A 19,931-nucleotide genomic window follows, 5' to 3' on the forward strand; every position below is an offset into this window, starting at 1 on the left:
GACTGTCTACTTTACTAGGGGCCATCACCACTCATAGATAGTGTCTTACTATAGATTATAACCCATGTTGACTGTCTACTTTACTAGGGGCCATCACCACTCATAGTGTTTTACTATAGATTATAACCCATGTTGACTGTCTACTTTACTAGGGGCCATCACCACTCATAGTGTTTTACTATAGATTATAACCCATGTTGACTGTCTACTTTACTAGGGGCCATCACCACTCATAGATAGTGTCTTACTATAGATTATAACCCATGTTGACTGTCTACTTTACTAGGGGCCATCACCACTCAGTGTCTTACTATAGATTATAACCCATGTTGACTGTCTACTTTACTAGGGGCCATCACCACTCATAGATAGTGTCTTACTATAGATTATAACCCATGTTGACTGTCTACTTTACTAGGGGCCATCACCACTCATAGATAGTGTCTTACTATAGATTATAACCCATGTTGACTGTCTACTTTACTAGGGGCCATCACAACTCATAGATAGTGTCTTACTATAGATTATAACCCATGTTGACTGTCTACTTTACTAGAGATCCATCACCACTCATAGTGTCTTACTATAGATTATAACCCATGTTGACCGTCTACTTTACTTGGGGCCATCACCACTCATAGATAGTGTCTAACTATAGACTATAACCCATGTTGACTGTCTACTTTACTAGGGGCCATCACCACTCATAGTGTCTTACTATAGATTATAACCCATGTTGACTGTCTACGTTACTAGGGGCCATCACCACTCAGTGTCTTACTATAGATTAGAACCCATGTTGACTGTCTACTTTACTAGGGGCCATCACCACTCATAGATAGTGTCTTACTATAGATTATAACCCATGTTGACTGTCTACTTTACTAGGGGCCATCACCACTCATAGTGTCTTACTATAGATTAGAACCCATGTTGACTGTCTACTTTACTAGGGGCCATCACCACTCATAGATAGTGTCTTACTATAGATTATAACCCATGTTGACTGTCTACTTTACTAGGGGCCATCACCACTCATAGTGTCTTACTATAGATTATAACCATGTTGACTGTCTACTTTACTAGGGGCCATCACCACTCATAGATAGTGTCTTACTATAGATTTTAACCCATGTTGACTGTCTACTTTACTAGGGGCCATCACCACTCATAGATAGTGTCTTACTATAGATTATAACCCATGTTGACTGTCTACTTTACTAGGGGCCATCACCACTCATAGTGTCTTACTATAGATTATAACCCATGTTGACTGTCTACTTTACTAGGGGCCATCACCACTCATAGTGTCTTACTATAGATTATAACCCATGTTGACTGACTACTTTACTAGGGGCCATCACCACTCATAGATAGTGTCTTACTATAGATTATAACCCATGTTGACTGTCTACTTTACTAGGGGCCATCACCACTCATAGTGTCTTACTATAGATTATAACCATGTTGACTGTCTACTTTACTAGGGGCCATCACCACTCATAGATAGTGTCTTACTATAGATTTTAACCCATGTTGACTGTCTACTTTACTAGGGGCCATCACCACTCATAGATAGTGTCTTACTATAGATTATAACCCATGTTGACTGTCTACGTTACTAGGGGCCATCACCACTCAGTGTCTTACTATAGATTAGAACCCATGTTGACTGTCTACTTTACTAGGGGCCATCACCACTCATAGATAGTGTCTTACTATAGATTATAACCCATGTTGACTGTCTACTTTACTAGGGGCCATCACCACTCATAGATAGTGTCTTACTATAGATTATAACCCATGTTGACTGTCTACTTTACTAGGGGCCATCACCACTCATAGATAGTGTCTTACTATAGATTATAACCCATGTTGACTGTCTACTTTACTAGGGGCCATCACAACTCATAGATAGTGTCTTACTATAGATTATAACCCATGTTGACTGTCTACTTTACTAGAGATCCATCACCACTCATAGTGTCTTACTATAGATTATAACCCATGTTGACCGTCTACTTTACTTGGGGCCATCACCACTCATAGATAGTGTCTAACTATAGACTATAACCCATGTTGACTGTCTACTTTACTAGGGGCCATCACCACTCAGTGTTTTACTATAGATTATAACCCATGTTGACTGTCTACGTTACTAGGGGCCATCACCACTCAGTGTCTTACTATAGATTAGAACCCATGTTGACTGTCTACTTTACTAGGGGCCATCACCACTCATAGATAGTGTCTTACTATAGATTATAACCCATGTTGACTGTCTACTTTACTAGGGGCCATCACCACTCATAGTGTCTTACTATAGATTATAACCATGTTGACTGTCTACTTTACTAGGGGCCATCACCACTCATAGATAGTGTCTTACTATAGATTTTAACCCATGTTGACTGTCTACTTTACTAGGGGCCATCACCACTCATAGATAGTGTCTTACTATAGATTATAACCCATGTTGACTGTCTACGTTACTAGGGGCCATCACCACTCAGTGTCTTACTATAGATTAGAACCCATGTTGACTGTCTACTTTACTAGGGGCCATCACCACTCATAGATAGTGTCTTACTATAGATTATAACCCATGTTGACTGTCTACTTTACTAGGGGCCATCACCACTCATAGATAGTGTCTTACTATAGATTATAACCCATGTTGACTGTCTACTTTACTAGGGGCCATCACCACTCATAGATAGTGTCTTACTATAGATTATAACCCATGTTGACTGTCTACTTTACTAGGGGCCATCACAACTCATAGATAGTGTCTTACTATAGATTATAACCAATGTTGACTGTCTACTTTACTAGAGATCCATCACCACTCATAGTGTCTTACTATAGATTATAACCCATGTTGACCGTCTACTTTACTTGGGGCCATCACCACTCATAGATAGTGTCTAACTATAGACTATAACCCATGTTGACTGTCTACTTTACTAGGGGCCATCACCACTCAGTGTTTTACTATAGATTATAACCCATGTTGACTGTCTACGTTACTAGGGGCCATCACCACTCAGTGTCTTACTATAGATTAGAACCCATGTTGACTGTCTACTTTACTAGGGGCCATCACCACTCATAGATAGTGTCTTACTATAGATTATAACCCATGTTGACTGTCTACTTTACTAGGGGCCATCACCACTCATAGATAGTGTCTTACTATAGATTATAACCCATGTTGACTGTCTACTTTACTAGGGGCCATCACCACTCATAGTGTCTTACTATAGATTAGAACCCATGTTGACTGTCTACTTTACTAGGGGCCATCACCACTCATAGATAGTGTCTTACTATAGATTATAACCCATGTTGACTGTCTACTTTACTAGAGATCCATCACCACTCATAGTGTCTTACTATAGATTATAACCCATGTTGACTGTCTACTTTACTAGGGGCCATCACCACTCATAGATAGTGTCTTACTATAGATTATAACCCATGTTGACTGTCTACTTTACTAGGGGCCATCACCACTCAGTGTCTTACTATAGATTATAACCCATGTTGACTGTCTACTTTACTAGGGGCCATCACCACTCATAGTGTCTTACTATAGATTATAACCCATGTTGACTGTCTACTTTACTAGGGGCCATCACCACTCATAGTGTCTTACTATAGATTAGAACCCATGTTGACTGTCTACTTTACTAGGGGCCATCACCACTCATAGTGTCTTACTATAAATTATAACCATGTTGACTGTCTACTTTACTAGGGGCCATCACCACTCATAGTGTCTTACTATAGATTATAACCCATGTTGACTGTCTACTTTACTAGGGGCCATCACCACTCAGTGTCTTACTATAGATTATAACCCATGTTGACTGTCTACTTTACTAGGGGCCATCACCACTCATAGATAGTGTCTTACTATAGATTATAACCCATGTTGACTGTCTACTTTACTAGGGGCCATCACCACTCATAGATAGTGTCTTACTATAGATTTTAACCCATGTTGACCGTCTACTTTACTAGGGGCCATCACCACTCATAGATAGTGTCTTACTATAGATTATAACCCATGTTGACTGTCTACTTTACTAGGGGCCATCACCACTCATAGATAGTGTCGGGAGAGGTTGTGTTTTCTCTAGCAGGAGGTAAGCTTGAGGTAAGCTTGGCTTCTTATATGGTGTTGAGTAAAGCTTAAACCATGTATTTAGATTGTAGGTAGGTAGTTGTAGTTAGGTATTGTAGGTAGTTTAGTTAGGTAGTTATTTAGGTAGTTATTGTAGGTTTCTGTAGGTAATTATTGTAGGTAAGTATTGTATACGGCGGAGCCCGGCGAAGCACGAGGCTAGCTAGCTAGCGGGTAGCTACTGGTAACGTTTAGCAACGGTGGATAGTTGTTTCCAATGTTATTTCACGCTTAAGAGTACCTGTAATTAAGCCAGCTAGCTACCTACCATTCAGCCGTTTTTTCTAACCTCATTATCTGAGGCATCAACGTTAGGTAGTTAGTAGCTACTGTACTTAATTACACCTACTGATTGCAGAAGGCAAATGTCAGCTGGCGTCGGGTAAGTTTGGCTTTATACATAGCTTGGGCTTTGTCGAGTAAGGCTTAATTATGTATTTAGATTGTAGTTAGGTATTGTAGGTAGGCATCGCGGGCTGTTGTGGGTAGTTATTGTAGGTTAGCATTGTATTGGGCGGCAGGTAGCTTAGTGGGTAAGAGCGTTGTGCCAGTAACCGAAAGGTCGCTGGTTCTAATCCCCGAGCCGACTAGGTGAAAAATCTGTCGATGTGCCCTTGAGCAAGGCACTTAACCCTAATTGCTCCTGTAAGTCGCTCTGGATAAGAGCGTCTGCTAAATGACTAAAATGTAAAATGTAAATGTATTCGGCTGTGCCGGGTGTAGCACGAAGCTAGCTAGCTAGCTAGCCGTTTTTCAAACAAAGTCAACACAGTAGCCATTGCTAGCTAGCCAACACGACCAGCTAATTGTACTGTAGCAGCTAAATACAATATATTTGTGCTAGCTAGCCAACGTTTAATTATTGCTGCGTTATGATTGTTACTAGACACGGACACGAATTATCTGTTTAGTGTGTTAACACACTATTGGTAGTTTGTTGTAACCAAGTATTGGTGCTAAACTGTGTGTTATTGGATGCTAGCATGCTAGTTAGCTATGGCGTCATAGTTAGGCATCGTGGGCTGTTGTGGGTAGTTATTGTATGTTAGCATTGTATTCGGCGGTCCCGGGTGTAGCACGAAGCTAGCTAGCTAGCCGTTTTTCAAACAAAGTCAACACAGTAGCCATTGCTAGCTAGCCAACACGACCAGCTAACTGTACTGTAGCAGCTAAATACAATATATTTGTGCTAGCTAGCCAACGTTTAATTTTTGCTGCGTTATGAAAGGAACTAGACACGGACACGAATTATCTGTTTAGTGTGTTAACACACTATTGGTAGTTTGTTGTAACCAAGTATTGGTGCTAAACTGTGTGTTATTGGATGCTAGCATGCTAGTTAGCTATGGTGTCATATTTAGCTAGCTGAATAAAGTAAGTTGAGTCTATTCCTTGAAACATTGAACCGCTGTAGTTCACAACAATTCTAATTTCTAAAGTGGAAGTTGGGAGAGTTTTTATTCGGGTGGTTCAGTGAAACAATTATAGTTTCTGAGGTGGAAGTTTTGGTGAGGGAGGCCCTACTCTCTCCTTTCCCAGATGTTTAGTTAATTTCATTCCGATCTCCTCTGCATTATTGTAGCCATTTGCTACAGCCTGTCAACTATGCCTCTGCCTATCCCTGTTCTCTCCTCTCCGCACAGGCTACACAAACGCCTCACACCGCGTGGCTGCTGCCTCTCTAACCTGGTGGTCCCTGCACGCACCCCACACCTGGAGTTCCAGGTCTCAGGCAGCCTCTGGAACTGCCGTTCTGCTGCCAACAAAGCTGACTTCATCCCAGCCTATGCTAACCTCCAGTCCCTCGACTTCCTGGCGCTGACGGAAACATGGATTACCACTGAAAACACTGCTACTCCTACTGCTCTCTCCTCGTCTGACCATGTGTTCTCGCATACCCCGAGAGCATCTGGTCAGAGGGGTGGTGGCACAGGAATCCTCATCTCTCCCAAGTGGACATTCTCAATTTTTCCCCTAACCCATCTGTCTATCTCCTCATTTGAATTCCATGCTGTCACAGTCACTAGCCCATTTAAGCTTAATATCCTTGTCATCTATCGCCCTCCAGGTTCCCTTGGAGAGTTCATCAATGAGCTTGACGCCTTGATAAGTTCCTTTCCTGAGGATGGCTCACCCCTCACAGTTTTGGGGGATTTCAACCTCCCTACGTCTACATTTGACTCATTTCTCTCTGCCTCCTTCTTTCCACTCCTCTCCTCTTTTGACCTCACCCTCTCACCGTCCCCCCCTACTCACAAGGCAGGCAATATGCTTGACCTCATCTTTACTAGATGCTGCTCTTCTACTAATCTCACTGCAACTCCCCTCCATGTCTCCGACCACTACTTTGTTTCCTTTTCTCTCTCGCTCTCCTCCAACACTACTCACTCTGCCCCTACTCAGATGGTAATGCGCCGCCGCAACCTTCGCTCTCTCTCTCCCACTACTCTCTCCTCTTCCATCCTATCATCTCTTCCCTCTGCTCAATCCTTCTCCCTCCAATCTCCTGATTCTGCCTCCTCAACCCTCCTCTCCTCCCTTTCTGCATCCTTTGACTCTCTGTGTCCCCTATCCTCCCGGCCGGCTCGGTCCTCCCCTCCAGCTCCGTGGCTTGATGACTCATTGCGAGCTCACAGAACAGAGCTCCGGGCAGCGGAGCGGAAATGGAAGAAAACTAAACTCCCTGCCGACCTGGCATCTTTTCACTCCCTCCTCTCTACATTTTCTTCATCTGTTTCTGCTGCTAAGGCCACTTTCTACCACTCTAAATTCCAAGCATCTGCCTCTAACACTAGGAAGCTCTTTGCCACGTTCTCCTCCCTGCTGAATCCCCCCCCCCCCCCCTCCTCTCTCTCTGTGGATGACTTCGTCAACCACTTTGAAAAGAAGGTTGACGACATCCGATCCTCGTTTGTTAAGTCTAATGACACTGCTGGTCCTACTCACACTGCCCTACCCTATGCTTTGACTTCTTTCTCCCCTCTCTCTCCAGATAAAATCCTGCGACTTGTGACTGCAGGCCGCCCAACAACCTGCCCGCTTGACCCCATCCCCTCCTCTCTTCTCCAGACCATCTCCGGTGACCTTCTCCCCTACCTCACCTCGCTGATCAACTCATCCTTGACCGCTGGCTATGTCCCTTCCGTCTTCAAGAGAGCGAGAGTTGCACCCCTTCTCAAAAAACCAACACTCGATCCCACTGATGTCAACAACTACAGACCAGTATCCCTTCTTTCTTTTCTTTCCAAAACTATTGAGCGTGCCGTCTTTAGCCAACTCTCTTGCTATCTCTCTCAGAATGACCTTCTTGATCTAAACCAGTCAGGTTTCAGGACTGGTCATTCAACTGAGACTGCTCTTCTCTGTGTCACGGAGGCTCTCCGCACTGCTAAAGCTAACTCTCTCTCCTCTTGTCCTTCTAGACCTGTCTGCTGCCTTTGATACTGTGAACCATCAGATCCTCCTCTCCACCCTCTCCGAGCTGGGCATCTCCGGCGCGGCTCACTCCTGGATTGCGTCCTACCTGACCGGTCGCTCCTACCAAGTGGCGTGGCGAGAAGCTGTCTCCGCACCACGTGCTCTCACCACTGGTGTCCCCCAGGGCTCAGTTCTAGGCCCTCTCCTATTCTCCCTATACACCAAGTCACTTGGCTCTGTCATATCCTCACATGCCTCTCCTATCATTGCTACGCTGACGATACACAACTAATCTTCTCCTTTCCCCCTTCTGATAACCAGGTGGCGAATCGCATCTCTGCATGTCTGGCAGACATATCAGTATGGATGACGGATCACCACCTCAAGCTGAACCCTGGCAAGACGGAGCTGCTCTTCCTCCCGGGGAAGGACTGCCCGTTCCATGATCTCGCCATCACGGTTGACAACTCCGTTGTGTCCTCCTCCCAGAGTGCGAAGAGCCTTGGCGTGACCCTGGACAACACCCTGTCGTTCTCCGCTAACATCAAGGCGGTGACCCGATCCTGCAGGTTCATGCTCTACAACATTCGGAGAGTACGACCCTGCCTTACACAGGAAGCGGCACAGGTCCTAATCCAGGCACTTGTCATCTCCCGTCTGGATTACTGCAACTCGCTGTTGGCTGGGCTCCCTGCCTGTGCCATTAAACCCCTACAACTCATCCAGAATGCCGCAGCCCGTCTGGTGTTCAACCTTCCCAAGTTCTCTCACGTCACCCCGCTCCTCCGCACACTCCACTGGCTTCCAGTTGAAGCTCGCATCTGTTACAAGACCATGGTGCTTGCCTATGGAGCTGTGAGGGGATCGGCACCTCTGTACCTTCAGGCTCTGATCAGTCCCTACACCCAAACGAGGGCATTGCGTTCATCCACCTCTGGCCTGCTGGCTCCCCTTCCTCTGCGGAAGCATAGTTCCCGCTCAGCCCAGTCAAAACTGTTCGCTGCTCTGGCACCCCAATGGTGGAACAAGCTCCCTCACGACGCCAGGACAGCGGAGTCACTCACCACCTTCCGGAGACATTTGAAACCCCACCTCTTTAAGGAATACCTGGGATAGGATAAAGTAATCCTTCTACCCCCCCAGCCCCCCCCCCCCCCAAAAAATAATAATATATATTGTAAAGTGGTTATCCCACTGGCTATAGGGTGAATGCACCAATTTGTAAGTCGCTCTGGATAAGAGCGTCTGCTAAATGACGTAAATGTAAATGTACTATAGATTTTAACCCATGTTGACTGTCTACTTTACTAGGGGCCATCACCACTCAGTGTTTTACTATAGATTATAACCCATGTTGACTGTCTACTTTACTAGAGATCCATCACCACTCATAGTGTCTTACTATAGATTATAACCATGTTGACTGACTACTTTACTAGGGGCCATCACCACTCATAGATAGTGTCTTACTATAGATTATAACCCATGTTGACTGTCTACTTTACTAGGGGCCATCACCACTCATAGATAGTGTCTTACTATAGATTATAACCATGTTGACTGTCTACTTTACTAGGGGCCATCACCACTCATAGATAGTGTCTTACTATAGATTATAACCCATGTTGACTGACTACTTTACTAGGGGCCATCACCACTCATAGATAGTGTCTTACTATAGATTATAACCCATGTTGACTGTCTACTTTACTAGGGGCCATCACCACTCAGTGTCCTACTATAGATTATAACCCATGTTGACTGTCTACTTTACTAGAGATCCATCACCACTCATAGTGTCTTACTATAGATTATAACCCATGTTGACTGTCTACTTTACTAGGGGCCATCACTACTCATAGATGTCTTCAAATTGAAACAACGTAAAACAAAAAGTTCTAAGTCTTTTAATGAGGTGTTCATTTTGTATAATTTCCCAATGCCAACAAATGATACTGTCATGACAGACAGAGAGACTGTATACTTAAACTGCATACTATTTAGTACGTACCGTTTAGTAAAAGGTATGCAGTCTGACATGGCCACAACGCAGTAACGGCTCCTGATTGGCTGAGTGCTGGTGGATTTTTTCAAATTCAACAGACATGCATCCCATTAACTAGCCTGATAATAGCCAATTTCCAAATTGATTAATTTCTCTAAACTCTGAATAGAATTGGAATGGAGTTATAGGCTTACTATCACATTGGACCTAATGGTTATAGGCCTACTCAGGCTGGTTATAGGCAGACTATCACATTGGACCTAATGGTTATAGAACTACTCAGGCTGGTTATAGGCAGACTATCACATTGGACCTAATGGTTATAGGCCTACTCAGGCTGGTTATAGGCAGACTATCACATTGGACCTAATGGTTATAGAACTACTCAGGCTGGTTATAGGCAGACTATCACATTGGACCTAATGGTTATAGGACTACTCAGGCTGGTTATAGGCAGACTATCACATTGGACCTAATGGTTATAGGCCTACTCAGGCTGGTTATAGGCAGACTATCACATTGGACCTAATGGTTATAGGACTACTCAGGCTGGTTATAGGACTACTCAGGCTGGTTATAGGCAGACTATCACATTGGACCTAATGGTTATAGGACTACTCAGGCTGGTTATAGGCAGACTATCACATTGGACCTAATGGTTATAGGACTACTCAGGCTGGTTATAGGCAGACTATCACATTGGACCTAATGGGTTATAGAACTACTCAGGCTGGTTATAGGCAGACTATCACATTGGACCTAATGGTTATAGGACTACTCAGGCTGGTTATAGGCCTACTATCACATTGGACCTAATGGTTATAGGACTACTCAGGCTGGTTATAGGCAGACTATCACATTGGACCTAATGGTTATAGGACTACTCAGGCTGGTTATAGGCAGACTATCACATTGGACCTAATGGTTATAGGACTACTCAGGCTGGTTATAGGCAGACTATCACATTGGACCTAATGGTTATAGGCCTACTCAGGCTGGTTATAGGCAGACTATCACATTGGACCTAATGGTTATAGGACTACTCAGGCTGGTTATAGGCAGACTATCACATTGGACCTAATGGTTATATAACTACTCAGGCTGGTTATAGGCAGACTATCACATTGGACCTAATGGTTATAGGACTACTCAGGCTGGTTATAGGCAGACTATCACATTGGACCTAATGGTTATAGGACTACTCAGGCTGGTTATAGGCAGACTATCACATTGGACCTAATGGTTATAGAACTACTCAGGCTGGTTATAGGCAGACTATCACATTGGACCTAATGGTTATAGGCCTACTCAGGCTGGTTATAGGCAGACTATCACATTGGACCTAATGGTTATAGAACTACTCAGGCTGGTTATAGGCAGACTATCACATTGGACCTAATGGTTATAGGACTACTCAGGCTGGTTATAGGCAGACTATCACATTGGACCTAATGGTTATAGGACTACTCAGGCTGGTTATAGGCAGACTATCACATTGGACCTAATGGTTATAGGCCTACTCAGGCTGGTTATAGGCAGACTATCACATTGGACCTACAGTATTCCATAGCCCATATATCATATTTTAAAAGGACTGAACACGAACAGATCATTTGGTTCCATTCCAACATATTTATTAGTGAAACCAAAGTGCTGTAACATATACAAATTAAATCAAATAGACTAGTACACGCACCAAAACATTTCAAATGAAAAGGCTATTGCACAGAAAAACGTGGACCCTAACCCGAACCCATATTCAGAACCGCTGGACAGCAACAAACTAAAGCACTGATCATTGGGAACGAGGTCAGAATGACTGCTAAGGCTTGATCCATAAATGTAATAATTTGATAGTTAGCATAGCCTATGAAAATTAAACCATAACGTCCCCAGTGTCGACAAATTCAGAAATCAAAAGATGGTTTTCAAAGATGTAGCCTAATATGCAATACTCATTTTAAGGAGAACAAAAACTACTTTACTACTAACCCTAACCCTTTACTACTAACCCTAACCCTTTACTACTAACCCTTTACTACTAACCCTAACCCTTTACTACTAACCCTAACCCTTTAGTACTAACCCTAACCCTTTACTACTAACCCTTTACTACTAACCCTTTACTACTAACCCTTTACTACTAACCCTAACCCTTTACTACTAACCCTAACCCTTTACTACTAACCCTTTACTACTAACCCTAACCCTTTACTACTAACCCTAACCCTTTACTACTAACCCTTTACTACTAACCCTAACCCTTTACTACTAACCCTAACCCTTTACTACTAACCCTTTACTACTAACCCTAACCCTTTACTACTAACCCTTTACTACTAACCCTTTACTACTAACCCTAACCCTTTACTACTAACCCTAACCCTTTACTACTAACCCTTTACTACTAACCCTTTACTACTAACCCTTTACTACTAACCCTAACCCTTTACTACTAACCCTTTACTACTAACCCTAACCCTTTACTACTAACCCTTTACTACTAACCCTAACCCTTTACTACTAACCCTTTACTACTAACCCTTTACTACTAACCCTAACCCTTTACTACTAACCCTAACCCTTTACTACTAACCCTAACCCTTTACTACTAACCCTAACCCTTTACTACTAACCCTTTACTACTAACCCTAACCCTTTACTACTAACCCTTTACTACTAACCCTAACCCTTTACTACTAACCCTAACCCTTTACTACTAACCCTTTACTACTAACCCTAACCCTTTACTACTAACCCTAACCCTTTACTACTAACCCTTTACTACTAACCCTAACCCTTTACTACTAACCCTTTACTACTAACCCTTTACTACTAACCCTAACCCTTTACTACTAACCCTAACCCTTTACTACTAACCCTAACCCTTTACTACTAACCCTTTACTACTAACCCTAACCCTTTACTACTAACCCTAACCCTTTACTACTAACCCTAACCCTTTACTACTAACCCTTTACTACTAACCCTAACCCTTTACTACTAACCCTAACCCTTTACTACTAACCCTTTACTACTAACCCTTTACTACTAACCCTTTACTACTAACCCTAACCCTTTACTACTAACCCTTTACTACTAACCCTTTACTACTAACCCTAACCCTTTACTACTAACCCTAACCCTTTACTACTAACCCTAACCCTTTACTACTAACCCTAACCCTTTACTACTAACCCTTTACTACTAACCCTAACCCTTTACTACTAACCCTTTACTACTAACCCTAACCCTTTACTACTAACCCTAACCCTTTACTACTAACCCTTTACTACTAACCCTAACCCTTTACTACTAACCCTAACCCTAACCCTACGTTTGAACACCACCGCAGAAGCTTCGGGTATCTTCCCAATTAAGTAGCCTAGTTTGTTGTTGGCTACCTGAAGAGAACTATAACCCTAACCTATCCCAATGCATTTTGGAAAAGTGTGCATCTAATTCTACTAGATAAAGAGCTGAGATGAGTACAACATCCTGGCATTTAAACCATAATAGATTTTTGAAATGTTGATATACTATAAACCATTTATTTTGGCATACTGAGAATACGTCACGCGCGATTGTGTTGTTTCCCGCTTTTATTTTGGTAGCTCCTCCCCATATCTGATTATCAGCTGTTCTCAAAGCCTAAACGAGTATGACATCGGGCATTTAAAGTATACTCGATATAATCATTGTCACGTGGTTAATCATAAAAATCGGATTTAAAATCAAATCAAAAAGTTAAAATTCAACTAATGCGAGATAAACCTCTGCCATATACAGTGGGGGGGAAAAAAGTATTTAGTCAGCCACCAATTGTGCAAGTTCTCCCACTTAAAAAGATGAGAGAGGCCTGTAATTTTCATCATAGGTACACGTCAACTATGACAGACAAATTGAGAGAGAAAAATCCAGAAAATCACATTGTAGGATTTTATATGAATTTATTTGCAAATTATGGTGGAAAATAAGTATTTGGTCACCTACAAACAAGCAAGATTTCTGGCTCTCACAGACCTGTAACTTCTTCTTTAAGAGGCTCCTCTGTCCTCCACTCATTACCTGTATTAATGGCACCTGTTTGAACTTGTTATCAGTATAAAAGACACCTGTCCACAACCTCAAACAGTCACACTCCAAACTCCACTATGGCCAAGACCAAAGAGCTGTCAAAGGACACCAGAAACAACATTGTAGACCTGCACCAGGCTGGGAAGACAATCTGCAATAGGTAAGCAGCTTGGTTTGAAGAAATCAACTGTGGGAGCAATTATTAGGAAATGGAAGACATACAAGACCACTGATTATCTCCCTCGATCTGGGGCTCCATGCAAGATCTCACCCTGTGGGGTCAAAATGATCACAAGAACGGTGAGCAAAAATCCCAGAACCACACGGGGGGACCTAGTGAATGATCTGCAGAGAGCTGGGACCAAAGTAACAAAGCCTACCATCAGTAACACACTACGCCGCCAGGGACTCAAATCCTGCAGTGCGAGACGTGTCCCCCTGCTTAAGCCAGTACATGTCCAGGCCCGTCTGAAGTTTGCTAGAGTGCATTTGGATGATCCAGAAGAGGATTGGGAGAATGTCATATGGTCAGATGAAACCAAAATAGAACTTTTTGGTAAAAACTCAACTCGTCGTGTTTGGAGGACAAAGAATGCTGAGTTGCATCCAAAGAACACCATACCTACTGTGAAGCATGGGGGTGGAAACATCATGCTTTGGGGCTGTTTTTCTGCAAAGGGACCAGGACGACTGATCAGTGTAAAGGAAAGAATGAATGGGGCCATGTATCGTGAGATTTTGAGTGAAAACCTCCTTCCATCAGCAAGGGCATTGAAGATGAAACATGGCTGGGTCTTTCAGCATGACAATGATCCCAAACACACTGCCCGGGCAACGAAGGAGTGGCTTCGTAAGAAGCATTTCAAGGTCCTGGAGTGGCCTAGCCAGTCTCCAGATCTCAACCCCATAGAAAATCTTTGGAGGGAGTTGAAAGTCTGTGTTGCCCAGCGACAGCCCCAAAACATCACTGCTCTAGAGGAGATCTGCATGGAGGAATGGGCCAAAATACCAGCAACAGTGTGTGAAAACCTTGTGAAGACTTACAGAAAACGTTTGACCTGTGCAATTGCCCACAAAGGGTATATAATAAAGTATTGAGAAAGTTTTGTTATTGACCAAATACTTATTTTCCACCATAATTTGCAAATAAATTAATTAAAAATCCTACAATGTGATTTCCTGTTTTTTTTCTCTCATTTTGTCTGTCATAGTTGACGTGTACCTATGATGAAAATTACAGGCCTCTCTCATCGTTTTAAGTGGGAGAACTTGCACAATTGGTGGCTGACTAAATACTTTTTTCCCCCACTGTATGTACAGGGACAGTTCCAGGGTCAGTAGCTATATACAGGGATATTTACTGTATGTAATGGGGACAGTTCCAGGGTCAGTAGCTATATACAGGGATATTTACTGTATGTAACGGGGACAGTTCCAGGGTCAGTAGCTATATACAGGGATATTTACTGTGTAATGGGGACAGTTCCAGGGTCAGTAGCTATATACAGGGATATTTACTGTGTAATGGGGACAGTTCCAGGGTCAGTAGCTATATACAGGGATATTTACTGTGTAATGGGGACAGTTCCAGGGTCAGTAGCTATATACAGGGATATTTACTGTGTAATCCACAGCTATTTTCAGTTTTTTGTACGCTAATGATCCTCGATTCCTCTGTGGCTAAATCATGCTTTCTGGCGAAGCATTTTGAATGATTTTATTTATTTCAGTATAGACAGGAGTAATTATATAATTTTGGCAAATCTATTTCAATTTCCCTAGCCTATTGGACACACAGCCTATGAAAGACTTCCTCATATGCCATTTCTCTTCTGTTCTAATGGTTTTCATATCAACTTTCTTTCGTTGTCCAGAAGCCAAAAGCACATTCCTAGTCATATTAGCAACCCATCCTAGTTGTTGCATCTTTAGAAAGAGGGGGAATCTACATTTGTAACAGAGATTTTCATCTCTGTCACATACAGAACCGCTCTGATCAGGTGCGCTGTTTAGAATGGAGTTTTGCCTCAAATCGCATTCATTACGAAGCGCTTCATTACAGGAGTTACATTTTCTGTTAAGATAAATTATCATAATCTAAAATGTGATTTCTGTCATTCTGAGCACCATGGGTGGACGCCCTAAGGGGTTATGCAACTAATGCATATGGGTCCGGTACATTAAAATCTTCCCAGTCACATTGTCCGGCACCATATAACCGTGCTAGGGTCTCAAGTTGAAAAGACTCATAGCCCATTGAGTGTTTTACTATGTTATGGTTGGAAAACTGTCCCATAGACATCTACATCTCCTTGAACTATCCAGAATATGTTATTATGACGCTGAACAAGAATTGTTCCACTGCACCAGGGTAGAGGGGGATGAAAGGCATCTACAATCTACAGTACATCAGGGATGGGCCACAAAAAATCAGAACTCATCATGGAGGGGCCACAAAAAATCTGAACTCATCATGGAGGGGCCACAGTTGCTCGTGGATCTGCGTAACCACATCCATACCTTCCCCCCCATTGTGAGTAAAACATTTTAGTGGCCCCCCTCTTGACAGCAGAGAGACAGTTTTTACATTTTAGAGTGAAATTCGTGCAATTTTACACATTTTGCCATGGGGCAGAGAAAAGATTTAGCCATTTTATAACTAATTTCCTGCAATTCTACACATTTTGCCATAGTGTGGAGAGAAATGTTTGCAGTTTTCAATATATCTGTGAGACTGACTAACAAAATCAATGGGTATTTTTGGGTCATACTGACCAATTCATGTTTAGGGTATTTCATGTTCATGCATTGGGGGGCAGGGAGGAAACATGAGTAGAAATGGGAACATGGGTAGTACAGAAGTAGCTAGCTAGAATGCATGGGTGATTCACATCATGGGTAGTACGGTAGTAGCTAGCTAGAATGCATGGGTGATTCACATCATGGGTAGTACAGAAGTAGCTAGCTAGAATGCATGGGTGATTCACATCATGGGTAGTACAGAAGTAGCTAGCTAGAATGCATGGGTGATTCACATCATGGGTAGTACAGTAGTAGCTAGCTTGAATGCATGGGTGATTCACATCATGGGTAGTACAGAAGTAGCTAGCTAGAATGCATGGGTGATTCACATCATGGGTAGTACAGAAGTAGCTAGCTAGAATGCATGGGTGATTCACATCATGGGTAGTACAGAAGTAGCTAGCTTGAATGCATGGGTGATTCACATCATGGGTAGTACAGAAGTAGCTAGCTAGAATGCATGGGTGATTCACATCATGGGTAGTACAGAAGTAGCTAGCTAGAATGCATGGGTGATTCACATCATGGGTAGTACAGAAGTAGCTAGCTAGAATGCATGGGTGATTCACATCATGGGTAGTACAGAAGTAGCTAGCTAGAATGCATGGGTGATTCACATCATGGGTAGTACAGAAGTAGCTAGCTTGAATGCATGGGTGATTCACATCATGGGTAGTACAGAAGTAGCTAGCTAGAATGCATGGGTGATTCACATCATGGGTAGTACAGAAGTAGCTAGCTAGAATGCATGGGTGATTCACATCATGGGTAGTACAGAAGTAGCTAGCTAGAATGCATGGGTGATTCACATAATGGGTAGTACAGTAGTAGCTAGCTAGAATGCATGGGTGATTCACATCATGGGTAGTACAGAAGTAGCTAGCTAGAATGCATGGGTGATTCACATCATGGACCTACTCTGTATACAGAGGACATCCAAGAAGGAACATTAATAACTTCAGTGGAGTAAGGAAATGTTCAGCCTATAATTAGCCAACTAGTTAATTTATAACTAAAACATACATTTGACTAGCTATCAGATTTCGAGTTGATAGCAAACAAGCTAAAGTTTATTAGCAGGCTGGCTTTCTATGGGCTGAACAATGCTAGCTAACGTTAGTTGCTACTTGCTAGCCACAAGATCATAATGTTTAACAGGTTGCAGTTGTCTAATATGTCCCTTGTTTTAGTGTAGAAAATGTGCGTGATGATTTATGCGCCCTATTCATGATGTTAGCGGCAAACAATAGATCATGATTCATTCAATTCGAAACGGGGATACCCAACCAGCGTATGGTCCATTATCGTTCCTTCACAAGTCAAGGACATAGAGAGGCTGGTGTTAGCAAGACTATCACAGTCCAGATACAGCACTTGTCATATCCTCAGACAGAATCATCATTTCTGATCTCCATGTGAGGACCCAGAGCTACAGGCATGAAGGTTCCATATTTAGGTTATTGTTCAATAGAGGGGAAACATTGTTTCAAATGTTTCATTTTTACATTTTAGTCATTTAGCAGACTTACTGTAGTGAGTAGATACATTTTTGTACTTTTTCCCAGTACTGGTCCCCCGTGGGAATCGAACCCACAACCCTGGCGTTGCAAGCGCCATTCTCTACCAACTGAGCCACACGGGATCCCGTAAAGGGATGTGCCTTAAACTTTAAACAACCAGAACTCAATGAAATCAGGCTTCTGCTTAGAAGAGACACTGCATGCCAGCTGGCCCTGTTCTTCCAATCTACAGAGCTATCTTGGTTTTCTCGCACATGGCAAGGCTAGATAGCCAACTCAAAATAACCAGATAATGTTGTTAGATACATTTTTGGTTAACTTTCCACTCCTACGACACTAACTAGCTGGACGAATGCTGTAAGTGTATTTATGATCATGATTACATAACTGAGGTTGATGGGTGGGTCCGCCAGCCAATTTAAAGCGACCTACCTTGCTAACGTTAGCTAGCCAATTTCTCCAGCTGATTAGCTAGGCCTAGCCCATAGCATTCATCCTCAGAATATGGCTGGTTGGTCAACCTTAAACGTTAGTTAACTAGCTACGTAACTTGATATGATCTCAAAACAGTTAACGCTAGCTAGCTAATGTATGATATATGTCAGCAGGATAATTTAGCCAACTGGCAAAGTTGTTTGCTACCTAGCAAATATGCCTGGCTTTAAAAACTGACATGATTTAGTACTAGCTAGCACAGGGGCTTGGTTTTTGACACGCCTTTGGGGATAACTAGTTAGCTAACTAACGTTAGTTTTCTTAGTCCCCGCTTCAGCTAACGCTGATCAGTCTGTCTAGCTAACAATCTAGCATAGATGTAGCTACATAACAGGTAGCGTAGATAGCCAGTTAACCTTAGCTACCTACCTAGCTAGTTAGCTAGCTAACCACCTAGTAAACATACAAGCGTGTATAACGTTAACGTACTGCTACAAACTAGAAGACACTGCTTGCACAGACAAACTAGCTAGCTGGCTAACAAGCCATGTAAATGCAAACAATGCAAAGTGCCAGATTAACTAACGTGTAAAATTAAATCACTAAAATAATTGCTTGGGTAGCTAGCTACAAACGTGCTGTAACTGAGTTAGCTAGCTATCTAGTAGTAGTTAGTTATTGCGCCCAAATAACCGATGCTATCATTTGTGTTGGTCTAGACTGGCACCAGACACAGTAGCTAAATACAGTACCTAGCTAACTAACTAGTGTGCTCTATTCCATTCACAGATTCCTACCTCGACCATAAAACTTTTTGCCGGTGGTAACATCGAATACTTTCATATTAACTGCCATCATGATCCGGGGGTTTTGAAGTCCATCGTATTCCCTCAGTTGCTCCAAAGTGAAATCACGTCTTCGCATCTTTGGAAGAGACGAGGCCTCGCTTGCCTGGGCCGCGTCAGCACCAATTCGTTTACCCCATCGCCGATAAATAACATAGCAGATCGCAACCACTAAAACTAAAATACTTAAATTTAACAACATCCCGCCCAGACTGAACCCGTCAGACTCCTCTGAAGTTCTCTGACCGCCACTAGCGTCAACTGCTCCACTCGACCTGTCGCCATCGTCCGCCATACTGTCGATAGCGCTACCCACAAACACCCGCCCACCTCGGCCTTCTCCTCTAATATGATTGGCCGGCGCTCACGGCGGAGCAGCACTATAACAGCAGCAAGACAACAATGGCTGTTTGTTGAAATGATAGCGACAAGTTGTGTGTTTCTAGGCCAGAGATTAGTTGCACGGGGAAAGCAATGAGCAGTTTCTTAACGGAATAGCCATTTAGAGTAAGGATTAAGTTATTGTGAAATAATAACAACAATAGCCCAGTTTGTGCCCATGGCCTTTGATACTGTGCATATGCTGAGAATCTTTCTCACTCAAGAACAAGAATTCCTGGTCAATTAACCTAATAATATGG

At 42.8% G+C, this 19,931-nt stretch overlaps 1 protein-coding gene across 1 annotated transcript in view; it reads right to left on the reverse strand.

Moving 5' to 3' along the window:
* The window catches only part of LOC311119078 (membrane-associated progesterone receptor component 2-like), a 33,236-nt gene extending 13,630 nt beyond the window's left edge, over positions 1-19,606 (reverse strand). The window contains exon 1 of the mRNA XM_084193827.1: positions 19,243-19,606. Within this exon, the coding sequence (XP_084049953.1) occupies positions 19,243-19,585 (343 nt within the window). The 5' untranslated portion in view covers positions 19,586-19,606. The remainder of the gene's footprint in view (positions 1-19,242) is intronic.
* Positions 19,607-19,931: the final 325 nt, after the last annotated feature.

The sequence above is a fragment of the Coregonus lavaretus genome, assembly GCF_964263955.1.
Source record: "Coregonus lavaretus genome assembly, contig: HAP1_SCAFFOLD_655, whole genome shotgun sequence".
Classification (NCBI taxonomy): Eukaryota; Metazoa; Chordata; class Actinopteri; order Salmoniformes; family Salmonidae; genus Coregonus; species Coregonus lavaretus.